Below are 19,377 nucleotides of genomic sequence, written 5' to 3' on the forward strand. Positions count from 1 at the left end.
ACATACAGTGGTGTCCCCTTCGTCTGTACCAGGCTGACTTCTATAGGTTTTTATTTTTGGGATTTGACTTTTCTACTGATGATTGTACGCAACAACAACTATTGCATTGTGTGTTTGAGCTGACAGCCCCTTTTTTGTCAATCAATCAAGTCATCTCAGGTCATCTCAAGCGGCATATGCAAAAATAGTTTTTTATATTAAAATTATATATATTTTTAGGGCCATGTCATGTGCTCTACCTGCAAACCCTTTGTGATCTATAACTTTTGGGCACCGCTTAACGTCAGATCAGGGGTTTTGTCGGCCAGAGCCAAAAATGCTCCCCGACAGCATAATCGGAGCAAATACCGGGCAGTGTGTATGAGCCATAACGTGTTGACTACACTACACTACACTAATAAGGACACATAATAATAACTAATAACCCATCCGTTACTACATGTGGAGTCAACTCCCGCAATTTCCTTCTTCCCATGGTGCGCGGCAACGTAACTCTGGGATGAGCGGCCACGAAATTCTAGTATTCAAATATTTGTGCCGCATTTTCATGATTTATTTCAAAAATAGCTAAAGTATAACATAGTGCTTAGTTAAAACACCAAAAGGGGTTCCCGCCCTGAGAATGGGTCGATGTTGCAGAATCTCATAAGCACTTTTGGACCATGCACCCTTTTCTGTTTAAAAAATCCTCAGACATGATGCAATTTGAAACAAAGGTTGGCCCTTTTTTATCCAAATCAAGGATATGTGTGTGCTGATGATTGGCTTCACTTATATGTTGAATTAGTTCTAGAGTAGACTTTTAACTAAATATAAATAGCCTTGGGAACCGTAGCCGTAGGCCAAGAGCCAGGCTTTTCAAGTATAGTGCATGAATTGAGATGCTAGTTTGGTAATAATGACAGCAGTCAATTCAGAGAATGTTGGGAGAAAGTTAAATGTGTCTCACATGTACAGTAAAGTAGTACAGCTGGTTCAGCTTTAAGCACAGTAGCGAGATATTCAAAGGATGAGAACTTATTCAGGTCAACCTTTGTACAGCTGAATGTTTCTGAGTAGCAAATCTACTCTCTCTTTTTCCGTCTCAGTTACAAAATCTATATCCTGGTAAGACATGCCTTAATATTATACTGTATGTTTCGCACTACGATTCACCTCATACGTAATGTTGGTTTTGGTTAAGTGCATGAAATCAAGCTTCTGAATATTATCTATGAGATGATTGAGATCATTAATACAAAAAGGTTTGCTAGAGAGGTCTAACAGAGCTAAGTTTATATATTTTATTTGTTCAAGATAAATAAAGATCAAAGCTAAAGCTTTGTCTAAATCAGATGGTGGCTGTCAAAGAATACGTCTAGAGAATAGATACTCATTTTTACCAATGAGTTGCAGTACAAGTTGAATGCACCATGTTTAGTCTTAAATTACTCACAACAAGAATGGGAGGGATTATAAGCACTGAAATAAGATTGACCTTGAGATAGACTTCACCTGGGTCCGAGCTTATTGTGGAGAAATCTACAGGGACCCTGAAAATGTCAGTTGTGCCAACAGTTTTTTTGAAATGCTATCAGCAATCATGGTGCTATAGATTATTGGGGATATAGGTTGTCAAGTTTTCTGTGGAGATATACTGTATAGGTGGGACATGGGCGCTGGGCGGTACAGTATAGGTGTACAAGGAACAGCAATGTCCGTCTCCGCCTATGTGAAGCCTATGTATGTGACGTTAATGAGCATGAGTATGACTATTAGTACCAGTAGGGCCGCTGTTGTGCCAGAAACAGAGAAAGAGATAGTGCTGTACTGTTGCCTGCTAATGAGAGAGAGAGAGAGAGAGAGAGGAGGAGGAGGGGGGGGGGGGGGGAGAGAGAGGGGAGTTGCACCACTCAGTTCACACGGGTGTGATTTCTTTGGGTGGTGCAGGGCTTCTGGGAGGGGGGGCGGTGTCATTGTGATCATCATGGCGCTGATGCTGGGGGGGTCATGTCCTTCATGGAGATGGTACTGTTTCTGATGTTGTGTCTTTATGGTGGTTGTTGTCCTGTGTGTGTGTGTGGGTGGGTGCACATCCACCTGTGTGTGTGTGTGTGTGTGTGTGTGTGTGTGTGTGTGTGTGTGTGTGTGTGTGTGTGTGTGTGTGTGTGTGTGTGTGTGTGTGTGTGTGTGTGTGTGTGTGTGTGTGTGTGTGTGTGTGTGTGTGTGTGTGTGTGTGTGTGTGTTGGGATACAGAGCTGTGTGTGTGTGTGTGTGTGTGTGTGTGTTGGGATACAGACTGAGCTGTGTGTGAGTGCATGTGTTTGTGTGTGTGATTTTTTTGTCTGTCCGTCAATGAAGGTCTTAAATTCCTCAGTGGGTCGATATACAGGGTGGGGGGGCCGGGCTGGCATCGAGCTGCTCCTATTCTAAGCCACGTGTCTGAGAGAACTCAATGGACCAATAGATTGACCGGGGTCTCATGATGCCTCCTGATCTGAGCCCCGGCTCTGGGAGAACGAGAGAACAGTCACGCTGCTTATACCGCCTGCTCTGGGCCAGACAAAATAATAATGTCAATAACCTGAAAACTTTCTCAGGCCCTGATGTATATTTAGTTGTTGCTTATACCATCGTTAGCTGATGTACAAGCTCACACAACGCGCCACATCGTGACATACTGTGGGGCTTGTAGATCACAATTACAAGCAGTGGCTCCCAAACTTTGTATAGGCCCGTGACCCAAAAGAGAAATGAGAGGTTTGCCCCGGGGACCCAAACTAGTGAATGTATAGCCGATCTACAGGCTTGTAGATCTGCTATTTTCACTATACTTCTTAAACATTTGTTTTCTAATTTATGGAATTTCTTAGATTTTTCTTTTATTTATTCATGAAATTACTAAAAAAAAAAAAAAAAAAGAGTCTTTGAATTTGTTTCAAATTCATAATTTGGGATTCTTTTTTGATATTATTTTTACTCATTTAAATTCTGGGGTCGGGAACCCATTTTGGTGTTAGCATTATGTTATGCTTTAGCTATTGAAAAATAGCAGATCTACAAGCTCATAGCGCGCCACTCGACGAGCTTGTAGGTCTGCTATTTTTGAAAAATCTAAGACATTTTTTAAATCTGATCTCAGGTCAGAATGGGTTAATAATGAAACTGTCAGGATGTAATAGACATGTTTAGAATCTGATCTCAGGTCAGAATGGGTTAACAAAATGTAGGAAACCAAAAATAAAGGGACCCACGAATGGGTCCCGACCCAGTGTTTGGGAACCAGTAACTTACCGCATACCTTACGACAAAAAATATCCCATGAGTCACCATGGAAACAACATTTGTGTGTGTGTGTGTGTGTGTATGATTGAACCCTACAAACCCTCCCGCGCACTCAGATCAGCCAACGCAGGGAAACTGGAAGTACCCTCACTAAAAACGCCGGGACAACGCTCCATACGTCCCAAACTCTTCTCCCTTCTGGCTCCAAAACTGTGGAATGCACTTCCCATTGCAGTCAGAACTGCAGCATCACTCCCAATCTTCCGCCGTAGCCTGAAAACCCACCTTTTCAGACTCCATCATGGCCCATAGCACTTACCCTAACCCCTTAGATAGCATTTCTGTTGGCTTAGATAGCATTTGACACAGACTTATAGCATGTTATGTAGACAGCACTATAATTGTATTGTATATAGTCATAGCACGCCATAGTACATATGTATAGCATAGTAGTAAATATGTATAGTTTTTATGTATAGTGTATGTATAGTTTCATTATATAGATATTCCACTGTTACTTTCTTAGCTTACGCATGTTTCATGATAAATGCTTTTATGTGATGTATTCCCATGCTTTTGTTCTTGCTTAAATGTAAGTCGCTCTGGATTAAGAGCGTGTCAGTGAGAGACAGTGTTCAGCCTTGAAGCAGTGGGTATGTCTCTGCACTGCTTTGAAGCTGAAATGAAGCTCTGGGAGAAATGTCCAGAGGTGACCTTCACTGGTGTGTTCATGTGTATGTGTGAGCTAGTACTCTCAAAGTGAAAGCCTAGCCCGCAAGTGTACGTCACTGTGGGACAAGCGGTTAGAGCACTATTCAGTTCTATACAACGTTGACACAGATGCATACTCGCTCACATGCATATGCGTGTGCGCGCGCACACACACACATACACACACTCACACGAAGAAACCTGATACATCTGCACAGATTCCTCGGCGAAGTGCCCGGTGCAGTAAAAAAAAAGCCAAAAGGCTGACATGGTGCTCTCAATTGTCTGCTCAAATCAAAACAACCTTGTGTTTTCTTTTTAGACTAGAGTTTCTCATGCTTCCACTGGAATGCACAGACACACTTACTGTACACGTACATGCATTGCTCACCATATCTTGCCTTTCATCGTGGCATTTATTTGGTTTGTTTGTCCACGTCGAGATCCGAGCTGCTTGTCCAAAACACACTTTTAAAATTATTGACTATCTAAAGCGCCTGTATAGTTGGGTGACGTCACTCCAGACAAGCATTGACATTATCAAATCCATATAGCTGTTAAGAACTGTACTCTGTATAGAGCGTCGCAGTCCCGCCCCCTCGAGAGACCCGGAAAAGAAATCCCTGTTAATTTTCCTCGTAGACTTTTCAGAAATAATATATTTAAAGACGTTTACGCCGCGGACAAAGCCAACTCTAGTCGTGACAAATCATGACAATAATAAACACAATGTTTTGGGCCAAAACACGGCAGGTTACAACACCTTTTTTGTTGTTTTTCTTCATTGTAATTATTTGTTTGGTCCAAAATATTGTGTGTGTTGTCATGATTTGTCACTCACGACTCGAGTTGGCTTCGTACAAAGCTTAAAAGGTCTAAAAGTATAAATACTTTTTGAAATGCATTGGGATTCATTTCCATGGGCCTGGCGTCGTCATGAAAGGGAGCGGTACTGCGGCGCTCTATAGGTCATGCCTTAGCTCAACTTATCGTGTCTTCCGTCTACAGAATAAACCGTGGCTATGTTCAGGCTTTTTGCTTACGCTATATTTCCTCCAATTTCAGAACTTCCAAGCACTACCGAGGCAGCCGGTTCAGATCACCCAGAAGCAGTACATCCACGGTAACTCATCTTGTTAAAGTTGAACGCACGCACGCACGCAGACACACACACACACACACACACACACACACACACACACACACACACACACACACACACACACACGATAGGGCTTATTAGTCCAATAGTTTGTGATTTTAGCTCCAAACACACAGACTGACCCTCTTATTTAGTGGCTATAATCATATTGACATTGATGTCATATTGACTTCCAAATTAGTTTTTTTGCCTCTCCGTTTTACAAAGAATATGCCAAATATAAAATGAAAAAATATGTTTGGCAATGGTGGTCCAGGGGTTTGCAAGATCAACACCACACACACACACAGATCCTATTCTTTTCACCGTTTTTGGCTGGGGGTCAAATGCTGGACCCCCAAAATAATTTGGCGACCCCTTTGAGGGGTCGCGACCCAAGGGTTGAGAACCCCATGTTCTAGCCGACGCACCTCCTAGGAGCCACTCTGTAAAAATGTGCAAAATTGCTAAGCAACAACAGTCATGCTCCGTGTAATTTGGACAGGGTTGTCTACTAAAATGTAGTGCTACTTGCACTGCATGGTGCTGAGTGAGTGCTGCCTATAATCAGTAAGCCAAAAAGAATAGATCTACATTAACAACACGTCGCATCATGATGCATTGTTAGCTTGTAGATCTATTATTTTTGTCATTTGACGCTTGAGTATAAAGGTTTACAAGGAGCACAACCCGTTAATGAGCCTGAGAGAATCTGGGATATGTGATGTAACAAATACGTAGTATGGTATGGAATGAGTCTCATGCATGTGTAACATTCTGGTATACCACACATTAGTAAGAGCCTCATTATTGCACCGTATGATTGCTCCATGGCAAAATATTGTGGAAAATGTAATGCAAAGGTTTTGAAAATCCATTGGTAAATACTGTTAGGGGCTATAAATCCCTGAGCCAAATATGTCTAGCAGCCCAACATTTCCTCCGATAAAGATAACATCCCGCCTGTATAAAGGCTGTAACCCTTTTGTGCGCTTTTGCTTTGGTGCAGTAGTTTCAGCGGTTCCACATGCCTCTAATAGTACAGTCACTGGAAGGGGGTATCATGCACCCCCCGGAAATATACTTCTGATCAGTGTTTTCTTATTGGAAAAAATGTGCTGAAATGATGAGCTATGATAAAAAGTTGTCAAAATGTCCCACCTACCTCAAAACCCCCATTTTGGTATATGGCTCTGGCGCAATTAATTCACTAAAATTACATAAATAGACATGGTAGTCTGAAATTGATGATGGGGTATCTTGACACATAGGGGTAAGTAGCAGAACAGGATTTTGGGGGTTGCTACCATTATATTCTTAAATATGACCCACATCATCCTCAGAAACACCAAAAAATATGGTGTCCGCTTGACTAATAACAACAAAGATGACACATTATGGTGAGTATCACTGCCTCACTTGTATATAGAAAACTTCCCATATCCCTAAGCTTCAATTTGAGCACAAAATAACCTTTCTATCTTGTAAATTACTCTTTCTGTCGCCTGCATGATACCCCCTTCCAGTGACTAGACTATAATGACTGAACTGACAATCAGTGAAATGACCCCAGCCCAGAGTGTCCTCTGTAAAGTCAGTGTGACACAGTAAATCACAGGTGAGACGGTGAAAGGAATCCACATGATCTCGGGCGGGTTCTGGCATTCCACAGTCGGTTTTGCAAATGATCAGTGGAACACAGGACAGCACGGCACAGTGCTGTTCAACCACGCCGCTAATCCTCGATCGGCAGATACGGAGGGAATGTGTGCAACATTTCAGGCTCCGTTGTAATTCATTAGTGCTGGGTTCCAACACACTCGGTTTGCCCTTTTTCTGTGGGGCAGTCAGAAACATGTTCTTTCAAATTGGAAAAGTTTGTGGAATGTGCTGCCAAACGGAGAATGGATCTGCCATGTTAAATCGTGTGGTGGCTTCTTCGATTTTTCAAAAATAGCAGACCTACAAGCTCGTAGCGCGCCACTCGGTGGCGCGCTATGAGCTTGTAGATCTGCTATTTTCCATTTTTAAAGCATAACATAATAACACCAAAAGGGGTTCCTCCGAACCCAGCAGGTCTCCCACGTGAGCGCCAACATTTCTATTGCTAAGAAACTGTTTGGAATGGGGAGATATTGAGCTTTGGGCTTCATTCAATACGGCTTGTCAAGTCAACTATAGGAGAGGTCCTACCCGCCCACCACATGATCTAAATGTCTCAATAGAAGGGCAGAGTAGACCACCTCCAACCACCCTAGTTGTAGTAGTTATATTAACATTCTTTATACAGATTTGTTCAAATTAGGTTGTTGTTGTTTTTTAGATCCCCTTCAGGAGAAGTTCAGCTATCGGGGAAACTACTTGTTCGGCGTTAATACATTTATCACTAGCAGGGTAGTAAGGCTCACCTAGCTGGTCTTCCAGAAAAAGCAATTGGTCAAGTACAAAATGATACAGAATGCTGCAGCATGAGTCTTCACCAAGGGTAAACTAAGGGCACACATCACCCCAGTCTTAAATCATTGCACTCATAACCTACACCATAGATCTTTGAGTTCCTCTTGAACCAAACTCTTGGTCAGGACAAAGAGACATGGAGTGGCTTTTTTTTTCTTCTTTTTTTTTTGCAATCTCTAATCTGGTGTGCAGGTGATGACATGCACAATAGCATTTCATTTTCTTTATTTTCTTTATAATGGGCTTCGGCGGCAATGAGGGCCAAAACTGGTATCCAACTGGTGGCACTGGATGAGTTTAAGTAATATTTTGGTTGAACTACTCCTTTCAAGATATTTTAGTCAGTCTTGCCTATCTTAGTGATTAATCATTTTTCACCTTGCTTTTATGTAGTGTTTCTGTTTTATGCTAATTTAACGTTTTATGCTAACTATATCTTCCATGGAGTTTTAGTGTGCACAAAGTGTAAAACGCTTTGTGCATTTAATGTATTTATGAAAGGTAAAGACTAGAGAGTATTCATACAAATCGAACGAGTCAGGCTGATCTCCCCAACCCACTGGGTTGTGTGATGCTCTCGGCGGTAGATCAACTCCAAATAAAAATGGCTGGCTAATTTAATCGGGGACTGCTAACTAAAGTTGCTACAAGGCTAACCTTGAGCAGTGATTAACAGCATCAGACTTACGACACAAATTACCAGTTCACAAGATATTATTATATGAGCCTGGTTATCTATTTTATTTCCCCCCCCCCCCCCCCCCCACTACATTTTGCTTGTCTGCCATTCTGTCATTTGCAGTTACGCGGCAAAGGCGCCACTTGCACCCTTGTGTCAGACAAGGCAATGTATTGTTGACTGGAACACCCCGCGCCCCTCTCTCTGCATATCTCTTTCACATGCTGATGTAGTTGTATTGACTTGACACAGAGCATTGTCACTGTCAATGGCTGTAATGTGATATATAAATGATATATGATATATTATGTTATCATCTCCATCGCTGGCCCAGCCATCCCAACCAGCACACGACTGCGTTGTTGATGTGTCAGACTTGCCCTGGCACTACATGGTGGCTCGCCAGGCTGAGAGGAAAGGTTTTTATTATTATTATTATTATTATTATTAGTGTTTAGGTATACTATTCTCCCCTTGATAGAATCACTGCCTGTTTGACCTTCAACTGTGTTGCTGCAGTGTACGGAGAAAAAAAACACCTTTCACCACAAAGCTGATGTCCAGAAAACAAGACAGGGCCTAATTAATACTAATTAGTAGGGTTCCCTTACAGCTCTTTGACTTTATGCCGTCTATGGCTTATCTACAGAGTACAGGTAGGCTATATGATGTATGACTTCATATTTGGGCAAGGTTTCAGCCTGACCACATTTCACTGCCATTATTGTGGGGCGGCGGTGGCTCAGGCCGGGTTCCCAGTTTGAACCCGGGGCTCCCCCAGAGTTAGTGTCGAAGTGCCCTTGAGCAAGACTCTGAACCCCTGAATGTAATGCACAATATATGTAAAGCGCCTATCCAAGGCGCTATATAAATGCACCCTTTTACCATTGTACAATTATTAAAGTTAATGAATGTTCACTTTTTTGAATGAAAAGAATAAATCTTAATTCATTAAAAATGTCATGGCTTCCGTGTGCAGTCAGTAAGTACTTGGACGGCCTAAGCCAGAAATTCTGGCTTAGGCCAGAAAAATATCTTGCTTGACAGCGCTGACAGCGCTGAACAACAACACTTTGAGAAAATACTCTTGCTTGACAGCGCTGCAGAAAAAAGACAAACCGGCAAAACAGTGACCCCGAACCTGACAGTCTTCTGCTTACTGACAGTACTGCTATAGACAGTAAAATCCTTAAAGTTGCATGGCACATCTGTTGTGTCGCATTATGATAATTCACTTAATATGTGAACTTCATATATTATGTGTAAGAATGTACTACTACTACTTTTGAAATATTTTAATTTGATAATGGCAGCCACCGCGGGGCTTTAATCGAGCTGAAACCTCTCCCAAATTTGGAGTCATACGTCATAGATGTCTTAAGAGTAGAATTGACGACTGTCAACATAGATTACCGACGTCATAGGCTGGGCCTACATGAAATCCGAGATCCACAATGATTTGGTTTTATGTCGGGAGCTCAGCCAGTTCACAAAACCACCACGGAGCAAAGCCCTGCACTGCTGTCTGTCCTGGCCATAACCAGTGTGTTTGGGGACAGGAACAGGGAGGCGGGGGAACGGTGGGAGCTACGGGAGGCAGTGTAGGTCACAAACACGTTTGTGTTGTGCTGGCTATACTTTGAGCCCATGAACCCTGCCTCCCCTGTTTCTCTGTCCCTGTGTGGCACACACACACACACACTCACTCGTTATGTCCAGGAGGACAGCACCTGCCCGGCTTTTGGGAGCTGGGAGCTCTCATTGCAACTATAATAAAGTATACTATAGCCAGCCCAGCACAACATAACTTGTAGACCAATCACATTGGCCCGGAGCGGCGAGTCTTGGTGACCACCGTTTCAGGTGGTGAGTAAAACAGAAGGGCTGGGGAGAGCAGTGGTTTTGTCTTCACCGCGGCTCAGTGACGTCATGTTGTAGTTTTTGGTGATAGCGGTGCTGGTCACCTCATAGGCCTCTACCCTCTGGATGAATTTTCAAGTAGGACACGATACTTTTCACTCGCCGCCCACATCACCACCGGGGGTTCAGGACACAAGGTTAGCCATAGATCATGTCCCCCATATGGAGCTGACGTCGATTTGGTTCATGGTTTACAAGTGACCCCTTGAACAGAACAGTCTCCATAGCCACTAAAACACTTTAGCCCCGTTACTCTTGCTGACCTCGACTACCCCGCGTTGCCATTATGGAATCAGCCTCATGTGTTGGCTGCCATATTACCATAGCGTCGATGGGACTAGTGTGGCGGGAGGTCATTATTTCTCTTATTTTTACTCTGCGGTCAGCACTTAGAGAATGAATTATGTCTGACTGACTGATTGGGATTGCTGTATGAATAATGTCTGACTCACTCGTTCTGATTCTACTCTATTAGTATTACCTCTGGTAATCATAATTTAACTCCTCGTTGAGTCACATGGTCAATGGGAGCACTCTATTACGCCCCATAAACATTTCAACCCTGCCTATATACTTTGACTGGCTGCCCCCAGGGCTCTGTACTTGGCCCGGCTCATTTTCTCCCTCTAGCGCTCTAGTTTTCTGAAAAAGCTATGTTTCTATGTCAGTGGTTATTTGATTTTTCAAAAATAGCAGACCTACAAGCTCGTAGCGCGCGCTATGAGCTTGTAGATCTGCTATTTTTCGATAGCTAAAGCATAACATAATGCTAACACCGAAAGTGGTTCCCGCCCCCAAAATGGGCTGGTCTACACACCAAATCTCTTCACCGGAAATAGTCTATGTATGAACTCAGAATGCATCGCATTGCGACATGTTTGAGCTGGTAGATCTGCTATTTTCGACCACGTGTTCGCCTATTATGTAATTCCCAGAATGTGGACGCTAGGGTTCATGTGGTTAAGTAGACAGTACTCTCTCTCTCTCACCTCTCCATCTATTTTTTTTCCCTTGTGTTCTCTTGTCTCTCCCTCTGCTCTCCTGCTCTCTCTCTTTACGCACTCTCACAAACACAGGATATTAAAAGTTAATTATTCTTTACTTGCTCACATAAACACAGGATATTAAAAGTTAATCGTATATTTATACAGTACGTGCCGCAATATACTTATACATGTACATACTGTAAGTTGTGTGGTGTGAGATGTCCGACGACCGACGAAGACATTTGAGGTTGAAATGTTGCACCGTTAACTCACTTTGGGAGAAGGAAAAGAAAACGGCGTGAAAAAAGTTTATTATGGGAAGGCTTTACAAAAACTAACTGAAATGTTAGATATCTAATATAAATTAAAATCATAGTGAAATGGCCTCAGTGGAAAAATTGGGTACAGCTTATTTGGATCTTTTATTTTGTTATGTCTTTGCTGTGCCAGTCTTTTTTTTTTTTTAAGATATTTTTTTTGCGGCTTACGCCTTTTATTGATTTTTTAAGGGACAGATAGTAGGCTGACAGGAAACGGGAGAGAGATGGGGGGATGACATGCGGTAAAGGCCGTGTCGGGTCCGGGAGTCGAACCCGCGGCACACCGCGACTGGATCACCAGTCCGGTGCCCAGACCGTTACGCTACGGCCTGGGCCTGCTGTGCCAGTCTTAACTGAATTTTTGTTTGCGCAGTTAACTATGGAATCGTGCATTTCCCGTCAGTGTGTTGGTTGGTCGGGCACGTGACATCACGTGACATCAGGAATGGAGCACGTGACATCATCAGGGATGTCCCTGATGTCATCAATATTGGCCAGCAACTCTACATCTGACCTCAAACCCTTAGATCTACATACTGTATATGGAGCTGACCTGTTCTGACATTCCATATGTTGATCCTTCCCCATCCATCCTTCCTCTTCGATGTCTCCCTTTTGACTGATACCTGTCCATTTAAACTCCAGGCGGGCCTGCCCCAAAGTTATTAGTGCAGCCGTGCCCGGCAGCCGGCGAAAACTAGAGTTCTCAACAGGCCCGAAAATTCAAAACTTAGAACTGCTGTCACCCAGGCGGATATGTTGATCTGACCCCCCCATTCCAAAGCGCCAGCGCTCGCCCAGCAGTCTGCTGTCACCCAGGCGGATATGTTGATCTGAGCGCCAGCGGCGAGGTCTCTTCTCGGCCTCAGGCGTCTTACTGGTTTTATACAGTATGTATTTTACAGCAAACGTTGTCTGTTCATTTTTAATCTGGCCCCCGACAAGTACCCCATATGAGAAAAACTAACACAGAAACCAAACTAAACTAATCCTTTTCATGAAATAAAAACTAAACTATAATTACTGTAGCAAACCCACTAAATTAAATTCTAAAACTAAACTGAAAATGAAAACACAAAGTCAAAATGAAATAGAAATAAAAAATAAAACATTCTAAACTATAATAACCTTGGTGCTGATATACTCTCTTCTTACTGCCCTCACTCTGACATTATTTTTACAAGGTCCATTTTAATTATTTTTCACTCCAGGCCTAGAAGAGAGAGTGACAGGACACGGAACACTTTATGACAAAGCAAGTTGTGACATGAATGATACCATGGGCATTGTTGTGAAAGCTAGCTAGAAGTTGCCTTTACATAGTTTCTTGTGTGTTGTAATTTTGGGTACAGGCTTTAGTTCCGACCTAACTTAACCATAACCGCAAGCACAGGAGCAGCGCATGTCGGACCGTCGCATTTTCGCAGCGCATGTCCCCGCGCTTCGGACCTTTGGTGTGTCGGAAAAGCGTGCGCACCCCGTAATTTTATTATAATTATTTTAACGTTTCAGTTATCATTTAAGATGCACTGCATGAATACAGCATGCCTGAAGTTACATCTACATCTACTTCACAGTTTGCAGCGTTGATATTTATATATATATTTTTGTGTTGCATTGAGGTGTTCCTCAGAGCTCTGTGTTTGGTCCCCTCAGGAAAGCAGCCGGAGGTGGTGAGCGTACATCCCCGGGCCATGTTCATCCCTCAGGACGGAAGGACTTTCCTAGCTGCAGGTAAGCGTCAATGAACACATAATGGGAAAGTATTTTTTTGCGGTGGTTCATTTTGGGGACTCAGCGGAATTGCACATAATCGTTCATAGTTTATGTTGTTTGTCCTAATGCCTGCTGAAGCTCAAATTCCTTATGAGAGGCTAGTAATAATATAGGTATGTTTTAGAATTTATATATAAAAAATACTCAAAACAAAGGTTGCACAACCCAGGCTTCAAGTCAATTATAGACAAAATACATGTCCTTACTTATTTTATTTTCCACACACCAATAAACTTGACGCTTACAGTATGTGTTTTGGCCAAGAGCCTTCATCGGAGCATTTCCAATATTTTCGGCCAAAAACTAGGATTGCTCTAGGAATGTATAAACATTAAGTTTAGTGGTGTATGTCAATTAGTGGTGTATGCCAATGTGCCAAATAAAATACAGTAAGTGGAAATGTGAGTATTTTGTCCTCTATTGACTTGAAGTTTGGGTTGTGCTGCAATTTGAGTAATGCAGTAGAGTTGTCAGGGACTTGCATAACCAGGGGTTAGTTCAGGGACACCAGAGGGATGAGAAATTACTCGATGCATACGTTGGCACTCGATCATAAACCACTGAAAAGACCACATGACCGAGATCTCCAATAACAGCAGTGCATGTGTAGAACGTAGCGAAATATTCAAGCCGTAGCCAAGAATGCCACATTCGATTTGCCACACTCAATTTTTGTTCTCTCCCATACAATAGATCTGCGTTTTTTATTTAACCAAGTATCCTATATCATAAAATTAAAAGTATTTTGCGACTGTAGGTCGCAGATTACTATGAAAACCTGCAAAACCTGTCAGTCCTGTCCAGAGCATGTGAGCGGAGCGAGCTAGGAGCGGAGCGGGGGGATTTTGACGTGAGCGCAGAGCGGGTTTTTAAATGGGTCAGATTGACTTCCGGAGCGAGAACTGTCCTCCGCTCCGAGCCGCTCCGAGCCGCTCGGATCGGTTCTGCTTCTGTCACTGGCGTTGAACTTGGTTGCGGCATGGTGCTCGCAGTGGTACATTAAAATAAATACCATACTTCGGTTGATACATTTGAACTGGGTCTGTTTTAATTATTCTATGATATTTTAAATAACGAAATCAAGCTAATTTACATCATGCTCCAAAAAAGACCTGGAAGGAATGGAAGGTCTGAAACGAAGGCCGTCACGCCGTGTGACACGTCACGCCACCATATATGGCCATCAGTGACACGCTCCATATATGGCCGTCTCCATACACATGAAGATCACAACACTGACCTCATCAAACCCTGGATAGCCATGCATGGAGAAGACTGGATCGTCACCTAGATCTGCATAATATATGGAGCATGTACATACATGTACATGTACATAGATACATGTACTGTATCTATGGTACACCGCAGATACATTTACCAGAGTTCAGAGCAGCTGACCTCGACTCCCAAGACGCCATTATTACCCTATATCCTCCTAGTAGACGGGGGTTGGCTCTCTGCTTTAGCGTGCTGCTGAGCACTTCCTAGAAGACCCCCATCAATCAACTTGCAGCCCACCACAGACGAGTTGGAGTCTCAAAGTGCCGGTATAAGTTCAGCTCTTAAGTCTTTCATCCCTTATAAGTCACTGCAGTCTTCATAGTCTGTCTGTAAAACATCACTTCCACCGCTGTGAGTGGTTCATTAACTTCATTCATTCGTTCATTTTTACACTCAGAGTTCAATGAACACTCTGGTTTTGACATATCGTTACTTATGTTCAAAGTGCCAAGGCCCCTTGATATTCTGATTGATTGATTGAATACTTTATTAACAAAGGGATGTGATGTCACGATGCGTGAACATATATGGATATGGAGGCGCGGGGGTGACGGACTAACGTATTGACGGGAAATGCAACTTTTCATAGTAATTGCAACCTGTAGTCACAATAAAAGGCAAAAAATAAATAATAATAATAATCTAAAACAAATAAAATAACCCCCTCCCGGGGGCTGAATTTGGCCCGCGGGCAACCAGTTGAAACTCACTGCTCTAACCTCTCCACCTGCAGCTATTCCATGTCCTATTGTAACATTTTGTAACGGATCTCTTAACCACTTAAACCCCATCGCCCGGGATCTCCCAGGGGTGCATAATCGCCCCCCCACTCCTTTTGTCTCTGCATCAGATCTCTCTGCCGAAAATACAGCGTTTTTTCAAATATCCACTGAATGTTTTTGTAGAATGTCTGCTTACATGTCTAGCTCCATCTATTTCTGGACGGATCCATACAAGGATTCCTGGTAGTGTTTTTATCTGGAAGACCTTCCTCTCTTTCTGTGGAGCGGCCCTTACAGAAAACGCTGCGTGCGCGCGCACACACATACACACGTGCACACACACACACACACACACACACACATACATGAGATACGCACATGTACATGTCTAACACAGGATTCTCTCTTCTCATCACAAACATCACATCCATGTTCTCTTATTACCGTGTCTTTATGACACACACACACACACGCAGATAGGCTGCAGTCAGCAGTATGTGTCAGAGGCTGCCAGCCCTGCTGAAGACTGAAGAGAAATGTGATCCGTCTCATAAAACATTGATGGGAGGATATTTTTAGCAACTTCCTTTTTCACCTCATCGCAACCGAAATCCAGCTCCACTTGTCCAACCCCTATCTTCTCCGTCCATCATACACCTGGCACACAACATGCGTGATACACTACCTACTGTATGTGATACATACAGTCTGATATCTTGATGACCGATACTGTTATGCTACTTCATATAGTTTAGATTTTAATATTGATTTTATTTACGTGGTTTAGTTTTAAGAACACTGACCACCTTGAGGTTTGAATACTTGAGTTTTAATGTCTAATCTGAGACCGTAGCTGTTGTGTAATTTTACGGGCCTTTACTCTGTGATTGGTATTGTTGACATTAAAGTTAAAACTTGAACATTCAACACGCACACACAAAACAAGTTTTGGTAGGCAGCTATGGTGTAAATACATAGTGGTCAAGCTCAACACTGCACAACAAAAGCTTTGTTATGAATACTGTGACCGGTCTAAAACGTGATTTGTCATGCATCACTTTCCCCTCGAGTTGAGCCAAGGCAAGAGCAGGATTCTATTGGATGTTTTTTCCCCACTCTGCCCCAAGTCAAAACAATCTGTGGTTGGTTTATCAGTGGTGTGATGGAAAAGTCCCCTTTTCCCTCATCCATTTTGAGTCATTTTGCCTTGATTCTGCTCAGTTTAACCCATTTAGGCCTGACGTAAAAAACAAACAAAAAAAAGGTCTTCTGAAATAATATACCGTATATTCAAAGATTTGTGCCGCATTTTCACGATTTAAAAAAGATAGCAGTCCTACAAGCTCGTAGTGCGCCACTCGCTATGAGCTTGTAGATCTGCTATTTTTCAATAGCTAAAGTATTACATGATGCTTAGTTAGTACAGTACGTCAAGACAAGGGGTATTATAAAGGCTTTGACACACCAAGCCGCCTATAAACGCCTAGGGGAGAAAATAGGTTGTAGATAGAATGTGCCGTATGTTTTATTATTATTATTGAATGCTTTATTAGTCAGAAATGTACAGCACACATGGCGGTGTGCACACCGGCATGAATGCACCGAGGACTCTCTCAATGCATCACAATGCAACATGTTGTGATCTATCTTTTGAATAATGTTTTTCGCCTAAGAAATTCTGGGAAATATTTGGACATCTTTCCATTGATATTTTTATTAGATGTTAGGCATCAGTATAAAGTGTCATTTCAATCACATCATACAATATTGTTATTTAGATATACATGGAATGTATATGTGTTTTATAACAATTCTGATTAAATTGCCTTGCATTCCCTTACATTTTCAACTTTTTAAACCCACACAAACGAACACAACAGACAGCAGAAAGTAATACAATAAAAAGTGCAAAAAGAACACGGGACAAATATTTGGACATTTTGGGAAACGTGCTCAAAGCAGGGACACCTGGTTGATGAAGACCTTGTCGGTCTCTTCTGGGATTGATGTGTTTGTGTAGTGAATAGACGGAGAGGACACCTGGGCTATCGACCCTCTCAATGAGTCCAGACACTCAGATCAGTGACGGTTCCACTGGAACTCCCAAATACTGTCTGTCTGTCTGTCTGTTGATGTACACTGTACAGTATATGCGTGTGCTTTTGCATATCGTTGCTGTCGGGAGGAAACCACCTAACTTCATTTTTGAGGTTTTTGATTTTATTGCATAAACCAGCGCTGTTGAACACCTTTTATTCTGTGTCTTGGTTAAAACAATATTTAACCAATGAAAAGTAGTAAAAATGGAGGGGAAAGGAACTGGTTGGAATAACGTGTTCCTTCCACGCGCTACGTCCAACCAGGGAAATATATTACATTATATTATATTTATATTTTATATTTATAATTCTTGTTTTGACGCTCTTGAGTAGTGAGTACAAAGACACATTATTATTGCGTCGTCAATATCTGTGATATTTTGAGACCGATCCAATATACCGATATGGCATTTTATTGTTTTTTTTATTTTGTCTGGAAATCTAACGTGCTTTTCTTCATTCATGAAGACTTCTGCCAGGTAGAGCTGCGTCTGTTGGCCCATCTGTCCTCTGACCCTGAGCTGCTCCGTGTCTTCAGCGACCCCCAGGCTGATGTCTTCAACATGTTGGCCTCACAGTGGTGGGTTCTCCAACACACGCACCGCACGCACACACACACGCGCACGCACGTACACACGCACACAGGTAAAGATTACCCTCTTTAACCGTACTTCATTGAGCAGGGTCCCCCAGGGGTCTATACTTGAACGACGTTCATTATGGTTCAAAGAGGGCAATAGATTAGCATGCCATGTATAGTGTCTGGTGGAGACTAGAGAGTTGAACAAGGTTATAGAATCAGTTACAACGCACACACGTCCTCACACGTAGCATGCAACACTTAAGTCAAATCAGGTCATAGGCAGGATAAATTATGCAAGAAATTACTCGTTAACGCTCCAATAATAACAAGCACACACAAACACGCACACGCCTGTTCGAGTGTTTCTCTATCTCTCTCACATTTTTAACTTCTTCTATTTTTAACTCTCCAGCTATTGTCTCTCTTTCTCCCTCATCTAATTCCCTCGCTCCATCTCTATTGTCTCTCTCTTTTTCTCTCTCCGTCACGGCTGCCTAGATTAATTTCTCTCTCTCTCTCTCTCTCTCTCACTCGTTTTTTTTATCTGCCTCTCTCTTTTTCTCTCTCTCGCCATCTCGCTTGTCTTTCTTTTCCTCTCTCCGCCTCTCTGTCTCTCTCTCTTCATCTCTCCCTCTCTCGTCGTCACCATCGCCAATATAACGCTTCAAACGTCGGCAGCCTTGTTGCCATGACAACCCCGCCAACTGCCTCCAGTGCTTCTCTCTCTCATCGGACACCCCCCAGGCCCCGTCACCTTGGTGATCACATTGCTGCCCCTTTGAAGAGTGTGTGTGTGTGTGTGTGTGTGTGTGTGTGTGTGTGTGTGTGTGTGTGTGTGTGTGTGTGTGTGTGTGTGTGTGTGTGTGTGTGTGTGTGTGTGTGTGTGTGTGTGTGTGTGTGTGTGTGTGTGTGTGTGTGTGTGTGTGTGTTGACTGAATCCAGCCCTCTTCCGGTACTACTGTCATCCATCTCTGTCCAGTGTGTGGCTCTCAGGGTGGCTGCTTAACCACATTAGCCCACCACACAACCCACATTAATAGCTCTGCTGAGGCTACACTTTTGTCCTATCTCTCTCCGTCCCTCTCTCTCTCTCTCTGTCCCCCCTCTGCAGTAATTTTTGTCTGTGCTGTCGGAATAATATATTGAACCACGTTTTGTTAATATCATTTTAAAGTTAGAACGCTCTAATTATTCCAGCTCCTCTATAGTGGAGTTGTGCCTGTCCAGCAGGGGGACCGTGAGCATGTGTCACAGTGCTATACCTGCCCAAAGACGTAGAGGAGGATAAACCCATTGAACCCATTCTGGGTGGGAACCCCTTTTTGTGTTAGCATCATGTTATGCTTTAGTGTGTGTGTGTGTGTGTGGGGGTGTGTGGGTGGGTGGGTGGGTGTGTGGGTGGGCGGGCGGGCGGGCGCGCGCGCGATGAAGAGGAGGG

General features: G+C 43.0%; 1 protein-coding gene across 1 annotated transcript in view; it reads left to right on the plus strand.

Annotated features, from left to right (window-relative positions):
* The window catches only part of poln (polymerase (DNA directed) nu), a gene marked incomplete at both ends in the record, with an annotated part of 73,155 nt that overhangs the window by 33,060 nt on the left and 20,718 nt on the right, over nt 1-19,377 (plus strand). Inside the window, 3 exons of the mRNA XM_083789529.1 lie at nt 5,041-5,098; nt 13,135-13,212; nt 17,825-17,936. Of these exons, the coding sequence (XP_083645655.1) occupies nt 5,041-5,098; nt 13,135-13,212; nt 17,825-17,936 (248 nt within the window). The remainder of the gene's footprint in view (nt 1-5,040; nt 5,099-13,134; nt 13,213-17,824; nt 17,937-19,377) is intronic.

This window comes from Protomyctophum parallelum (genome assembly GCF_964188405.1).
Source record: "Protomyctophum parallelum genome assembly, chromosome: 18".
Classification (NCBI taxonomy): Eukaryota; Metazoa; Chordata; class Actinopteri; order Myctophiformes; family Myctophidae; genus Protomyctophum; species Protomyctophum parallelum.